General features: G+C 41.1%; 1 protein-coding gene across 1 annotated transcript in view; it reads right to left on the bottom strand.

Moving 5' to 3' along the window:
• Window positions 1–599: 599 nt before the first annotated feature.
• cntf (ciliary neurotrophic factor) overlaps window positions 600–16,996 on the bottom strand; it is a 171,118-nt gene continuing 154,721 nt past the window's right edge. Inside the window, exon 3 of the mRNA XM_084155074.1 lies at window positions 600–748. Coding sequence (XP_084011200.1) covers window positions 731–748 — 18 coding nt within the window. The 3' untranslated portion in view covers window positions 600–730. The remainder of the gene's footprint in view (window positions 749–16,996) is intronic.

Raw genomic sequence — 16,996 nt, 5'->3', positions numbered from 1 at the left:
AAATGTGCTTTATATTAGGAAAGTTGAGAAATAAATATATTAAGCCTACAGAAAACTGATGGGATCTTTTTAATAGAAGCCATCAAAACGCTGTTTTCTCACACAATTGCATAGCCTATTGAAATGTTGCGCAACGTGAGCTCATGGGCTCTCACAAAGTGTATAATTTGATTTTCAATATATTTTGAATTGATGTCAGAGTGATTAGAGGGACAATAGACCGCTGAGAACCAGGCCATTATCAAATGGCAGTTAGCAAGTTTGGTAGGCTACTAATGACCATCAGTGGCATCAGAGTGCAGTTTTGGAGAAGCCTAGTTACCATGACTAAATGGCCACGTGGAATTTGACTGCGGTCATGACTCGTGACCTCCGTTGTGGTGGTAATATGGTAAACGTAACATCCCTAAGGGTGACCACACAGTTGTCAGGAACAGCTGGTGTTCTCATGCATGGTTCAGTGTTGCATGCCTCGAAGCGAGCATTGAAGGCATTTAGCTCGTCTGGTAGGCTCGCGTAACTGGGCAGCTCGCGGCTGGATTTCCCTTTGTAATCCATTATAGTTTGCAAGACCTGCCACATCTGGTGAGCATCAGAGCCGGCGTAGAAGGATTCGATCTTAGTCCTGTATTGACGCTTTGCCTGTTTGATGGCTCGTCGGAGGTTATAGCGGGATTTCTTATAAGAGACCGGATTATGTCCCGCTCCTTGAAATCGGCAGCTCTAGCCTTTAGCTCAGTGTGACTGCCTGTAATCCATGGCTTCAAATTGGGATATGTATTTACGGTCACTGGTGATGACATAGTGAATGCACTTATTAATGAATCCGGTGACTGATGCGGTAAACTGCTCAATGCCATCGGATGAATCCCGGAACATATTCCAGTCTGTGCTAGCGAAACCGTCCTGTAGCTTAGCATCAGCTTCATCGGACCACTTCTGTATTGAGCACATCACTGGTATTTAATGTTTGAGTTTTTGCTTGTCAGCAGAAATTAGGAGGATAGAGTTAAGGTCAGATTTGCCAAATTGAGGGCAAGGGAGGGCTTTGTATGCGTTTCTGTATGTGGAGTAAAGGTGATCTAGAGTTTTGTCGCCTCTACTTGAACAGGTAGAAATTAGGTAAGACATATTTAATTTTACCCTGCATTAAAGTTCCCGGCCACTAGGAACGCCACCTCTGGATGAGCATTTTGTTGTTTGCTTATGGGCCAATACAGCTCAATGACTGCGGTTTTAGTGCCAGCATCAGTTTCTGGTGGTAAATAGACAGCGATGAAAAATATACATTGCCTTCAGAAAGTATTTACACCCCTTGACATTACAAGGTGGGATTAAAATTGATTTAATTGTCACTTTTTAGATAACGATCTACACAAAATACTGTAATGTTAAAGTGGAAGAAAAATGTAAAATGTTGTAATAAAACAAAAAAGACAAATAAAACACTAATATATCTTGATTAGATAAGTATTCAACCCCCGGAGTCAATACGTGTTAGAATCACCTTTGGCAGTGATTACAGCTGTGAGTCTTTCTGGGTAAGTCTCTAAGAGCTTTGCACACCTGGATTGTACAATATCTGCACATTGTTTTAAATTCTTCAAGCTATATCAAGTAGGTTATTGATAATTGCTAGACAGCCATTTTCAAGTCTTGCCATAGATGTTCAAGCCAATTTAACTCAAAACTGTAACTAGGCCACTCAGAAACATTCAATGTCGTCTTGGTAAGCAACTCCAGTGCATATTTGGCCTTGTGTTTTAGGTTATTGTCCTGCTGAAAGTTGAATTTGTCTCCCAGTGTCTGTTGGAAAGCAGACTGAACCAGGTTTTCCTCTAGGATTTTGCTGGTGCTTAGCTCTATTCCATTTATTTTTATCATAAAAAAACTCCCTAGTTGAAAATATGAAGAGTGTTACTCAGTAATGTATTGTGTTGGATCTTCCCCAAACATAACACTTTGTATTCAGGACATAAAATTAATTAATTAGCCACATTTTTTGCAGTTTTACTTTAGTGCCATATTGCAAAGAGGATGCATGTTTCTTTTCAGTCACTCATTTACATTAGTATTGTGGAGTTACTAAAATGTTGTTAATCCATCCCCAATTTTCTCCAATCACAGCCATTTAACTCTGTAACTGTTTTAAAGTCACCATTGGCCTCATGGTGAAATCCCTCAGCGGTTTCCTTCCTCTCCGGCAACTGAGTTAGGAAGGACGCCTGTGTCTTTGTAGTGATACACCATCCAAAGTGTAATTATTAACTTCACCAAGCTCAAAGGAATATTCAATGTCTGCTTTTTTTTTACCCATCTACCAATAGGTGCCCTTCTTTACAAGGCACTGGTAAACCTCCCTGGTCTGTGTGGTTGAATCTGTGTTTGAAATTCACTGCTCGACTGATGGACCTTACAGATAATTGTGTTTGTGGGGTACAGAGATGAGGTAGTCATTCAAAAATCATGTTAAACACTATTATTGCACACAGAGTCCATACAACTTATTATGTGACTTATTAAGCACATTTTTAATCTTGAACATATTTAGGCTTGCCATGACAAAGGGGTTGAATACTTATTGAATCTAGACATTTCAGCTTTTCATTTTGTATTCATTTGTCAACATTTCTAAAAACATAGTTCCATTTACTGTGTTTAGGCCGGTGACACAAAATCTGAATTTAATACATTTTTAAGTCCGGCTGTAACACAACAAAATGCGAAAAAAGTAACGGGGTATTAAGACTTTCTGATGGCACTGTATATAGTATCGTCAGCTTATCGTGAAGTATTCTAACTCAGGGGAGTAGAATCTTGAGACTTTCTTAATATTAGAGATTGTGCACCAGCTATTGTTAGCAAAAACATACACCTCCCCCTTGAGTTTTTTGGTCCTGCCGATGCATAAAAAAAACTGCTAGATGTATCTTAACCATGTCCTTGTTTAGCCACGACTCCGAGAAACATAGGATATTACAGTTCTTCAGGTCCGATAGGATAGTCTCGAATTGAGCTCTTCCAGTGAGTTCTGCAGTGATTGTACGTTCACCAATAGATCGGAGGGTAGAGAGCAGCAGACTAACAAGCACATCACAAAATAACAACTATGGTACTATGCCTGGTGTTAGCTCTAGATCTGGTTGAATGTGTGGTAGGCCTGTCTGTCTGTCTGTCAGCGGCGAACCACTGTGCAAGTACACATGATGAGCGAAAACTTCTACTTTGATTAGTGCTCATAACCTCTCCCAGCATGTCTACCTTATCATGTTGTTCTGTTAGCTGCAAAATGGTGATATCATTGTTTGGATACATTAATGTGAAGACACTATACAGATCACAGGAGGCTGCTGAGGGGAGAACAGCTCATAATAATGGTCGGAACGTCGCAAATGTAATGGCATAAAACACCTGGAAACCATGTGTTTGATGTATTTTATAGCATTCCACTCATTCCGCTCCAGTCATTAACACGAACCCGTTCTCCCCAATTCAGGTGCCACCATCTTCCTGTGATACAGATCATTCCTATCTTCACTTCCTATTACAAACAGCTGTTTAAGGGGAAGGGAAATAATGTCTAAGCTCACTGCAAATTCAACACTGGCCAGATCCTTATTCTCACTCTAATCAATGGTATGTAAAGTGCCTTCAGAAAGTATTCATACCTCTTGACTTATTCCCTATTTTGTTGTGTTACAGCCTGAATACAAAATTTATTAAATATATAGATTTTTTTTCTCTCACCCATCTACACACAATACCCCATAATGACAAAGTGAAAACATGTCTTTAGAAAATGTTTCACATTTATTGAAAATGAAATACAGAAATAACTCATTTACATAAGTATTCACAGCCCTTTGCTATGACACTCCAAATTGAGCTCAGGTGCATCCAATTTCCTAAAGATCAGCCTTGAGATGTCGCTACAACTTGATTGGAGTCCACATGTGTCCAATTAAAGAGTTTGGACATGATTCTGAAAGAAATACACCTGTTGAGCATTCGTAAATTTGTCAGTTATTCTGCACTCTCGCACACTCAGATGACAGTGCTCTGAAATCGGAGTAGATAGCCAGAGTGAATTTACCAGCTACGTCTATCAACAGTTTTTGCAGTGACGTCATTAATATTCTATTGAAATGGTTACTTGCATAGTGGAGTCTTTTGTTAAGACATGTAGCTAGCTAGCTAAACAATGAACCATAATCCCAACTCATGACGTTACTACCCTGCATGAATCTGCAGGTAGCTAGCCAACCAGGTTAAATGTTAGCTATGACATTTAACATTAGGCTATAACTAGCAAAGCAAATGGCTCTGAGATACGAATAATATTACTACACAGATCATACACGTAACATTAGCTAGCGAGCCAGCCAGCTAACGTTAGCTTGCTAGCTAACAGTACATTTTTACTTGAAATGAAAAATATTTTCTGACAAAATTAGAAACATGTAACAGGTGTTTTCTCCATCTCCTTAGCTATCATACTCTAATTCCACTGATTTCAAAATGTGGTCCTCCAGAAAGTGGAGAGCAACTCTTATGCAGTTCTACTACGGGATATATTTCAAAAAAAGGGCGTTAGACAGGATTACCTACACATACTGACCAGCTCAAATAGACAGAAGCATGCAACATGGCAGACCCATCAGAACTCATCTCTCGGCATGGCCAGCCCACTCATTATCTCAACCAATCATGGCTAGCGGGAAGGTTGATGTCTTTTTCTGTGGCTAAATCAACTAGGCCCATAATTTAACAATTGTATTCATATTTACAGATGGCATACACCAGGGGTGTCAAACTCATTTTAGCTCAGGGGCCACATGGAGGAAAATCTATTCCCAAGTGGGCCGGACCGGAAAAATCATGGTATATATAACTTAAAAACAACAACTTCAGATTGTTTTCTTTGTTTTAATACGATCAACATACAACATAAAGCTGGAGCCTGAGGACAGTGTGTCCAAAATAGTACAAGCACAACATCACTATTAATCATAAAACACGTCAAGTTTATTTGAAAATTCTAAAGAAAAAGAACACACAAACACACAATGCCTCAGTGATTAACAGAACTGTTTCACAGATCACAGAACTATATCAGGGTGTCATTTCTCAGGCAGAAATGTAGATAAAAATAATGAAATCCTGTTCCCCAAACAAGTGCAAGAACCACAGAGTCAAGAATAGGTTAAATATACAAATAAAATAAAATAAATTAAAAACAATAGCACATCAACATAAAAACATATAAACATAAAGCTGGAGCCTGAGGACAGTGTCCAAAAGCACAACATCACTATTAATCATAAAACACCTCAAGTTATTTGAAAGTTCTGAGGACAAAGAACACACAAACACACAATGCCTCAGTGATTCACAGAAGTATATCACAGATCACAGAACTATATCAGGGTGTCATTTCTCAGGCAGAAATGTAGATAAAAATAATGAAATCCTGTTCCCCAAACAAGTGCAAGAACCACAGAGTCAAGAATAGGTTAAATATACAAATAAAATAAAATCAATTAAAAACAATAGCACATCAACATAAAAACATATAAACATAAATCTGAAAGCGTTGCTCAAACTCCCGTAACAGTCCCGTAATTTTATCTTTGAACCGCTTCATGTCTGCCACATGTTGGGTCGCGCACACATTTTTCAGACAGGGGAAGTGAGCTGCATCACCACCGGCAAGTTGCGTCTCCCACAATGACAGCTTCAACTTGAAAGAACGTATGCTGTCATAATACTGCGTGACAACTTTGTTGCGCCCTTGCAGCTGTTTGTTCAAGTTATTCAGGTGCTCTGTAACATCCACCATAAATGCAAGGTCCTGCATCCATTCTGCGGAATGAAATTCTAACACTGTTTTGCCCTTTTCGTTCAATTTCTTCTCGTAAATCAAAGAAACGCCTCAGCACAGCACCTCGGCTTAATCAGTGTGGTATGGCAGGCCATAGATGTGGTCTTTCTCTCTGAGAAGGCTGTCAAACTGACAGTGATTCAGGCTTCTGGATCGGATGAAATTAACAGTTTGGATGACCACCTTCATGACGTTATCCATCTTTAATGACTTGCAACACAAAGCCTCCTGGTGCAAAATACAGTGAAAAGTCAAAAAATCACGTCCTCCATTTGCAGATTGCACTTTCTCTCTGAACTTTGTCACAACGCCTGCTTTTTCCCGATCATTGAGGGCGCACCATCTGTAGCCAGGCTGACAGCGCGGGACCAGTCCACTCCGACTCTGTCCAGCGCGCCGACGAGTGCGGTAAAAATATCAGCTGCTGTCGTTGTATCTGTCATTGGCACCAACTCCACGAACTCCTCGGTGACGGTCAATGTGTCATCAACTCCGCGGATGAAAATGGCCAGTTGTGCAACATCTGTAATGTCCGTGCTTTCATCAATTGCAACCGAAAACGCAATAAATGACTTTACTTTTTGCTTCAACTGGCTGTCCAAATCCACTGAAAGATCGGAAATCCTGTCTGCAACTGTGTTTCTTGTCAGGCTGATATTTGCAAAAGCCTGCCGCTTTTCAGGGCACACAATCTCCGCTGCCTTCATCATGCATGTTTTTACAAATTCACCCTCACTAAATGGTTTTGAAGCCACTGCGATTTCATTAGCAATGAGGTAGCTAGCTTTCACTGCAGCGTCACTGATGTCTCGGCTGTGAGTAAACACAGACTGCTGTTTCTTCAGACCCGCCAACAGTTAATTCACCTTCTCTCATCTCCGCTGTCCTTGAAAGTTGTCATATTTGTCGGCATGAAGACTCACATAGTGGCGACGAAGGTTATATTCTTTCAGCAATGCAACATGCTCTGAACACACCAAACATACAGCTTTCCCATTCAATTCCGTGAATAAATAGGATGACCATTTTTCTTGGAACACTGCACTCTGCGTCCACTTTTCTCTTTTTTGACAGAGACATATTGGGGCAATGAGGGTGCCAAAGCACATAATGTTAAAAGTAGAAGCCTTAATAAATATCGCGGGCAAAACAAAGTAGCTCATTGGCTGCACGTGCTTGACCTACTTGCTCTGCCCCGGTATAAACAGTTTGCTTGCTTAACACAATTGCTATTGCGCCATCCAGTGGACGCAATTGGAACAGCAGTTTATTTTATTGAAAAATTGCAGCGCATTTTTATACTTAAAAAAAAAAAATATATATATATATATATATATTTTTTTTTTATAATCTCGCGGGCCGGATTAAACCCGTTTGCGGGCCTGATCCGGCCCGCGGGCCGGACGTTTGACACCCCTGGCATACACGTTTGTTATTAAGGCACATGAAAGTTCACATGCTACAGAAGGCATTTCTGCCTAAAAACGCATTTTGACTTTAAAAAAAAGTTTATATTCAAATGGCTCTCATGTGAAGTAGTGACACACGACATACGCCTAGTTTCCTGAAACGAGTCACTTATACACATTGTGAGATATTTGCCGAAATAGACAGACATGTCCCTATTTCCCCAAAACAATGCAGTCTCAAAAGTCGAAGAGCAGTGTTTTATTTAACTAACTAACTATTTATCTACTACAATTTGTCTTTTATGTTTGCCTTTTGTGTGTTTAAAATGTTGCGGTTTGAACTAGGCCTCTAAGCAACTAGAAGTCCACTGTGTGCAGCTCACCCTGCACTAACATAAATAACATGAGCATACAGTGGGGAAAAAAAGTATTTAGTCAGCCACCAATTGTGCAAGTTCTCCCACTTAAAAAGATGAGAGAGGCCTGTAATTTTTATTACTATGACAGACAAATTGAGAATTTCTTTTCCAGAAAATCACATTGTAGGATTTTTTATGAATTTATTTGCAAATTATGGTGGAAAATAAGTATTTGGTCACCAACAAACAAGCAAGATTTCTGGCTCTCACAGACCTGTAACTTCTTCTTTAAGAGGCTCCTCTGTCCTCCACCCGTTACCTGTATTAATGGCACTTGTTTGAACTTGTTATCAGTATAAAAGACACCTGTCCACAACCTCAAACAGTCACACTCCAAACTCCACTATGGCCAAGACCAAAGAGCTGTCAAAGGACACCAGAAACAAAATTGCAGACCTGCACCAGGCTGGGAAGACTGAATCTGCAATAGGTAAGCAGCTTGGTTTGAAGAAATCAACTGTGGGAGCAATTATTAGGAAATAGAAGACATACAAGACCACTGATAATCTCCCTCGATCTGGGGCTCCACGCAAGATCTCACCCCGTGGGGTCAAAATGATCACAAGAACGGTGAGCAAAAATCCCAGAACCACACGGAGGGACCTAGTGAATGACCTGCAGAGAGCAGGGACCAAAGTAACAAAGCCTACCATCAGTAACACACTACGCCGCCAGGGACTCAAATCCTGCAGTGCCAGACGTGTCCCCCTGCTTAAGCCAGTACATGTCCAGGCCCGTCTGAAGTTTGCTAGAGTGCATTTGGATGATCCAGAAGAGGATTTGGAGAATGTCATATGGTCAGATGAAACCAAAATAGAACTTTTTGGTAAAAACTCAACTCGTCGTGTTTGGAGGACAAAGAATGCTGAATTGCATCCAAAGAACACCATACCTACTGTGAAGCATGGGGGTGGAAACATCATGCTTTGGGGCTGTTTTTCTGCAAAGGGACCAGGACGACTGATCCGTGTAAAGGAAAGAATGAATGGGGCCATGTATCGTGAGATTTTGAGTGAAAACCTCCTTCCATCAGCAAGGGCATTGAAGATGAATCGTGGCTTGGTCTTTCAGCATGACAATGATCCCAAACACACCGCCCGGGCAACGAAGGAGTGGCTTCGTAAGAAGCATTTCAAGGTCCTGGAGTGGCCTAGCCAGTCTCCAGATCTCAACCCCATAGAAAAAGGGTATATAACAAAGTATTGAGAAACTTTTGTTATTGACCAAATACTTATTTTCCACCATAATTTGCGAATAAATTCATTAAAAATCCTACAATGTGATTTTCTGGAACTGTTTTTCTCATTTTGTCTGTCATAGTTGACGTGTACCTATGATGAAAATTACAGCCCTCTCTCATCTTTTTAAGTGGCAAAACTTGCACAATTGGTGGCTGACTAAATACTTTTTTTCCCCACTGTATATTAAAGTGTGGCAACAACTTATTATCTTTTCATTATTCACAGGTCTACTCCTCTGATGGCATGACAGACAGACAGGCAGCATACTTCTAATGAATGAACTATTCCATGTAAAATGTTAATGTCCTTTCAACACATCAAACCAAATATGTTATCCCATGTATGTAACCACATTTTGTGTATCTACAAATTCGTAATTTTATCCCCTAAAGTTTTCTTCTGCAGATATTGACTTCTTGACTTTCTGAGCTCTGTAGAGGACTTATCGACCACGTTCCAGGAGAGCTTACCGATATTCTGTCCAGGGGTTTGAATAGTACAGTATGTGGTGTTATGTAGTAGGTAATAGGTATGTAAGTGGGTCAGGCCACAGCTAGTCAGCACACTACCCACTGGGCGAAAAGGGTCCATATAAGGGGATATCTTTACATGACACGTCTTTGACACGTTTCTGAGAATACTGACCATTTCCAATGCATATTTTGAGTTTTGTGGATATGCACTAAATTCTCAATGTCTTTGGACATATGTGATATTGGGATTACTCCGAATATCACACATGGACATAGAGCTCCATAGAGCTCAAAAGATTCATAAAATCAATGGCCTTGGAGTCAGTCTCTTTGTCAACATGAATATTAAAATCGCCCAACACAAGGATTTTATCATAGTTCTCAATAGACAATAGTTCAGATAGATCAGTAAAGAATGTGGGACAGTGCTTTGGTGGCCTATACAAGGTTATGGCCAGCACTGGTGGCTGACTTTTAAACAGTATAGCATTATGCTCTAAAGACCATTTCATAAAAACAATAAACCGAATGTACACAGTACATTGTTTGGTTGCGCGCTTTGATGATGTCTGTTGCGTAGAATGTCCAAGAAAATAAATGTATCTGTTAGCATCAGAGCCTTTATCTAACATCACACACATATTCTCCAGATACTGACAGTTTCCACTTGGTGGCCTATAGCAGCACCCTAAAAGAAAAGGCTTCAGATGAGGCAGGTGAACCTGCAACCACAGCACTTCTACTTAATTTGTCATGAGATCCTCTCTGAGCTTTACAGGAATATGGCTCTGAATATATACAGCAATGCTTCCCCCGTAGACGTTCCTGTCTTATCTATAGATGTTATGTCCTTGTATTCCTACTGCTGAATCATCAAAGGTGCTGTCTAAGTGAGTCTCAGCAATGGCTAATATACAAATATTATCTAAGATTAGCAAATTACTAATCTCATGAATTTTGTTTCTGAGACTACATGCAAAAGTTAACTTTAACCGTTTCCTGGGTAGCTTCTAGTATATAAAACTGAACTCAATGATAATAGGTTGAATTTCTAGTCATTCTATTTCTGATAATAACAAAGAAGGAATTAATTGATTTTTGAGCAGATTACAGTATGTTCAGCAGATGATTTATCTGGTTTAGCTCGGCTGCAGCAGGGTGCTCTATTCTTCGTGCCACTTCTGCATAGCTGTCTTGCTGGACTTTTGGTCTCTTCTGATTGGGGTGTTTTTCTGTTAGCATGGGGGTAGTGGGATGGGGGTGTGCTGTCCACTCTGGAAGGGGCCCAAAGGTTCAGGGTGGTGTTGGTCACTATGGATGGGGCCCGATAGTGTAGGGTGGAGTTGGCCTCTCTGGAATGAGCCTGATGGTGCAGGATGGACCTGGTCTCTCTGGATGGGGCCTGGTGGTGTAGGGTGATGCTGGCCTCTCTGGAAGGGGCCTGTTGGTGCAGGGTAGAGATGGCCTCTTTGGATGTGGCCAGGTGGTGTAGGGTGGTGCTGGTCTCTCTGGGTGGGTGCTGGTGGTCGTGATCTTGGAGGATGTGTGAAAGAGTTCCCCTTATTTTTTTATTGTATTTTTTTGCTTTGTTCCAGAGCAATTTCTTTCAGTTTCCTAGCAAACACCTTGACACCCTGTTTGTTCAAGTGTACTAGGTCGTACATCAGCTGGGGTGAATGTCATGGTGGTTTGCTAGATAAACATTGTCCAAGAGAGCACAGCTTCCAGACAGCTCAGCGTTGATGCTCTGAATAATGTGAAAGAGCACATCGCCATGTGGCAACAGGGTGGACATAGGGATTTTGGTGTTTGGAAATCGCTCTGCAACTTTGGCTGCCACTTGATGCATTGCAGGAGCTACATGTCCTCGCATTGCCATAAAATCATTAGTACCAGTGTGTACCTATAAAATGAAATAGGTTATAAAACCTCCATGATTCATTTCATTTAGTCAGTTCTACCACAGTGCCCATTTTAAACAGGGTTAAATATCTAGTTGTAGTAAAGTTCAGCTTCTGTCAAGAAGGGGGTGCTGTGTCACTATCAGAAGATATGTGCATCAGCTTTAGTCAGAAAACCTTCTCTCATGTCTTCGGTCTCAGCTAGCTAGCCAGCCAGTAGCTACGGAAGTGGCTAGCCAGCAAATGTAGCTACAGAAACCAAACCCATCAAATACACTCGCTGGAAATAAACACTCTTCCTGAATTTATGACTTATATCAACATCCTTAGCTTGCCTATTCACTAAATATACAGTACCAGTCAAAAGTTTGGACACACCTACTCATTCCAGGGTTTTTCTTTATTTTTTACTATTTTCTACATTGTAGAATAATAGTGAAGACACCAATACAGAAGATAGCCCTATTTGGTAAAATACCAAGTCCATATTATGGCAAGAACAGCTCAAATAAGCAAAGAGAAATGACAGTTCATCATTACTTTAAGACATGAAGGTCAGTCAATATGGAACATTTCAAGAACTTTGAAAGTTTCTTCAAGTGCAGTCGTAATAACCATCAAGCACTATGATGAAACTGGCTCTCATGAGGACCGCAAAAGGAATGGAAGCCCAGAGTTAGTTCTTTAGAGTTACCAGCCTCAGAAATTGCATCCCAAATAAATGCTTCACAGAGTTCAAGTAACAGACACTTCTCAACATCAACTGTACAGATGGGACTGTGTGAATCAGGTCTTCGTGGTCGAATTGCTGCAAAGAAACCACTACTAAAGGACACCAATAAGAAGGAGAGACTTGCTTGGGCCAAGAAACACGAGCAATGGACATTAGACCGGTGGAAATGTGTCCTTTGGTCTGGAGTACAAATTGGAGATTTTTGGTTCCAACCGCCGTGTCTTTGTGAGACGCAGTGTGGGTGAACGGATGATCTCCGCATGTGTATTTCCCACCGTAAAGCATGGAGGAGGAGGTGTTATGGTGTGGGGGTGTTTTGCTGGTGACACTCTCTGTGATTTATTTAGAATTCAAGGCACACTTAACCAACATGGCTACCACAGCATTCTACAGCGATATGCCATCCCATCTGGTTTGGGCTTAGTGTGACTATCATTTGTTTTTCAACAGGACAATGACCCAACACACCTGCAGGCTGTGTAAGGGCTATTTTACCAAGAAGGAGAGTGATGGAGTGCTGCATCAGATGACCTGGCCTCCACAATCCCCCGACCTCAACCCAATTGAGATGGTTTGGGATGAGTCGGACAGCAGAGTGAAGGAAAAGCAGCCAATAAGTGCTCAGCATATGTGGGAACTCCTTTAAGACTGTTGGAAAAACATTCCTCATGAAGCTGGTTGAGAGAATGCCAAGAGTGTGCCAAACTGTCATCAAGGCAAATGGTGGCTATTTGAAGATTCTCAAATATAAAATATACTTTGATTTGTTTAACACTGTTTTTACTACATGATTCAATATGTGTGGGTTCATAGTTTGGATGTCTTCACTATTATTCTACAATGTAAAAAATAGTAAAAATAAAGAAAAACCCTTGAATGAGTAGGTGTGTCCAAACCTTTGACTGGTACTGTATACAGTTAAATAACTGACCCAATAGCTTAAGGATATTGAGCACTAAAGCTATTTTATTAGCATTAGCCAAACCTTATGCTGATGGAGACAAGATAGTTAGCTACCACCAACCCCTTTAAAACCTGTGGCTAACTCTGCTGCTGCTGCACTTTGACTTTCTGTCATTCACTGCTAGATGCTAATGCTCAACCTGTTCAACCTGCTCTCTTTAGGAAGAAGTTCCGAATATCCATATTTGCTCTGTGTTATGCTACAGGCTTTTTTTATAGTGCATAGCGCAAGTGATGTGTGGTTATGGAAACTCATCAGACTGAAATTTAGAAAATAAAATATTTTGTATTCTTTTTTTATTGTACCATCAAAAGGTTTGGGTCTGACGCCCCGGAAATCCAGGCCTAGTGAAACCATTGAGACTCACCCCATTTCATTTTTAAAACCCACAAGTTATCTACAGTGGGGAGAACAAGTATTTGATACACTTCCGATTTTGCAGGTTTTCCTACTTACAAAGCATGTAGAGGTCTGTAATTTTTATCATAGGTACACTTCAACTGTGAGAGACAGAATCTATAACAAAAATTCAGAAAATCACATTGTAAGATTTTAAAGTAATTAATTTGCATTTTATTGCATGACATAAGTATTTGATCACCTACCAACCAGTAAGAATTCCGGCTCTCACAGACCTGTTACTTTTTCTTTAAGAAGCCCTCCTGTTCTCCACTCATTACCTGTATTAACTGCACCTGTTTGAACTCGTTACCTGTATAAAAGACATCTGTCCACACACTCAATCAAACAGACTCCAACCTCTCCACAATGGCCAAGACCAGAGAGCTGTGTAAGGAAATTAGGGATAAAATTGTAGACATGCACAAGGCTGGGATGGGCTACAGGACAATAGGCAAGCAGCTTGGTGAGAAGGCAACAACTGTTGGCGCAATTATTAGAAAATTGAAGAAGTTCAAGATGACGGTCAATCAACCTCGGTCTGGGGCTCCATGCAAGATCTCACCTCGTGGGGCATCAATGATCATGAGGAAGGTGAGGGATCAGCCCAGAACTACACGGCAGGACCTGGTAAATGACCTGAAGAGAGCTGGGACCACAGTCTCAAAGAAAACCATTAGTAACACACTACGCCGTCATGGATTAAAATCCTGCAGCGCACGCAAGGTCCCCCTGCTCAAGCCAGCGCATGTCCAGGCCCGTCTGAAGTTTGCCAATGACCATCTGGATGATCCAGAGGAGGAATGGGAGAAGGTCATGTGGTCTGATGAGACAAAAATTGAGCTTTTTGGTCTAAACTTCACTCGCCGTGTTTGGAGGAAGAAGAAGGATGAGTACAACCCCAAGAACACCATCCCAACCGTGAAGCATGGAGGTGGAAACATAATTCTTTGGGGATGCTTTTCTGCAAAGGGGACAGGACGACTGCATCGTATTGAGGGGAGGATGGATGGGGCCATGTATCGCGAGATCTTGGCCAACAACCTCCTTCCCTCAGTAAGAGCATTGAAGATGGGTCGTGGCTGGGTCTTCCAGCATGACAACGACCCGAAAAACACAGCCAGGGCAACTAAGGAGTGGCTCCGTAAAGAAGCATCTCAAGGTCCTGGAGTGGCCTAGCCAGTCTCCAGACCTGAACCTAATAGAAAATCTTTGGACGGAGCTGAAAGTCCGTATTGCCCAGCGACAGCCCCGAAACCTGAAGGATCTGGAGAAGGTCTGTATGGAGGAGTGGGCCAAAATCCCTGCTGCAGTGTGTGCAAACCTGGTCAAGACCTACAGGAAACGTATGATCTCTGTAATTGCAAACAAATGTTTCTGTACCAAATATTAAGTTCTGCTTTTCTGATGTATCAAATACTTATGTCATGCAACAAAATGCAAATTAATTACTTAAAAATCATACAATGTGATTTTCTGGATCTTTGTTTTAGATTCCGTCTCTCACAGTTGAAGTGTACCTATGATAAAAATTACAGACCTCTACATGCTTTGTAAGTAGGAAAACCTGCAAAATCGGCAGTGTATCATATACTTGTTCTCCCCACTGTATGTATCTACTGCAACAACTATGCTGTGACTATCATAATTAAAAGGACAATTATTATTGGCCATAAGCAACTAGAAGTCCACTGTGTGCAGCTCACCCTGCACTAACATAAATAACATGAGCATACAGTGGGGAAAAAAAGTATTTAGTCAGCCACCAATTGTGCAAGTTCTCCCACTTAAAAAGATGAGAGAGACCTGTAATTTTTATAATAGGTACACGTCAACTATGACAGACAAATTGAGAAAAAAAATCCAGAAAATCACATTGTAGGATTTTTTATGAATTTATTTGCAAATTATGGTGGAAAATAAGTATTTGGTCACCAACAAACAAGCAAGATTTCTGGCTCTCACAGACCTGTAACTTCTTCTTTAAGAGGCTCCTCTGTCCTCCACCCGTTACCTGTATTAATGGCACTTGTTTGAACTTGTTATCAGTATAAAAGACACCTGTCCACAACCTCAAACAGTCACACTCCAAACTCCACTATGGCCAAGACCAAAGAGCTGTCAAAGGACACCAGAAACAAAATTGTAGACCTGCACCAGGCTGGGAAGACTGAATCTGCAATAGGTAAGCAGCTTGGTTTGAAGAAATCAACTGTGGGAGCAATTATTAGGAAATGGAAGACATACAAGACCACTGATAATCTCCCTCGATCTGGGGCTCCACGCAAGATCTCACCCCGTGGGGTCAAAGTGATCACAAGAACGGTGAGCAAAAATCCCAGAACCACACGGGGGGACCTAGTGAATGACCTGCAGAGAGCTGGGACCAAAGTAACAAAGCCTACCATCAGTAACACACTACGCCGCCAGGGACTCAAATCCTGCAGTGCCAGACGTGTACCCCTGCTTAAACCAGTACATGTCCAGGCCCGTCTGAAGTTTGCTAGAGTGCATTTGGATGATCCAGAAGAGGATTGGGAGAATGTCATATGGTCAGATGAAACCAAAATAGAACTTTTTGGTAAAAACTCAACTCGTCGTGTTTGGAGGACAAAGAATGCTGAGTTGCATCCAAAGAACACCATTCCTACTGTGAAGCATGGGGGTGGAAACATCATGCTTTGGGGCTGTTTTTCTGCAAAGGGACCAGGACGACTGATCCGTGTAAAGGACAGAATGAATGGGGCCATGTATCGTGAGATTTTGAGTGAAAACCTCCTTCCATCAGCAAGGGCATTGAAGATGAAACGTGGCTTGGTCTTTCAGCATGACAATGATCCCAAACACACCGCCCGGGCAACGAAGGAGTGGCTTCGTAAGAAGCATTTCAAGGTCCTGGAGTGGCCTAGCCAGTCTCCAGATCTCAACCCCATAGAAAATCTTTGGAGGGAGTTGAAAGTCTGTGTTGCCCAGCGACAGCCCCAAAACATCACTGCTCTAGAGGAGATCTGCATGGAGGAATGGGCCAAAATACCAGCAACAGTGTGTGAAAACCTTGTGAAGACTTACAGAAAACGTTTGACCTGTGTCATTGCCAACAAAGGGTATATAACAAAGTATTGAGAAACTTTTGTTATTGACCAAATACTTATTTTCCACCATAATTTGCAAATGAATTCATAAAAAATCCTACAATGTGATTTTCTGGATTTTTTTTCTCATTTTGTCTGTCATAGTTGACGTGTACCTATGATGAAAATTACAGGCCTCTCTCATCTTTTTAAGTGGGAGAACTTGCACAATTGGTGGCTGACTAAATACTTTTTTCCCCACTGTATCTACTTCTGCTAAGCTTCCCAGTAAAGCAATGAAAACAAGTAAGCATCCCAGAAGAAAAGTAGTCCACTTTAACATATGTAGCTTAAGAAACAAGGTTCATGAACTCAATAATTTGCTAGTAACAGATGACATTCATATTCTGACATATCTCTGAAAGTCACTTAGATAATACCTTTGATGATACAGTGGTAGTAATACAAGGTTATAACATTTACAGAAAATATAGAAATGCCACAC

This window comes from Coregonus lavaretus (assembly GCF_964263955.1).
Source record: "Coregonus lavaretus genome assembly, chromosome: 38".
NCBI lineage: Eukaryota > Metazoa > Chordata > Actinopteri > Salmoniformes > Salmonidae > Coregonus > Coregonus lavaretus.
The sequence above is the reverse complement of the archived record's forward strand: the minus strand, read 5'-3'. Positions and strand labels throughout refer to the sequence as shown.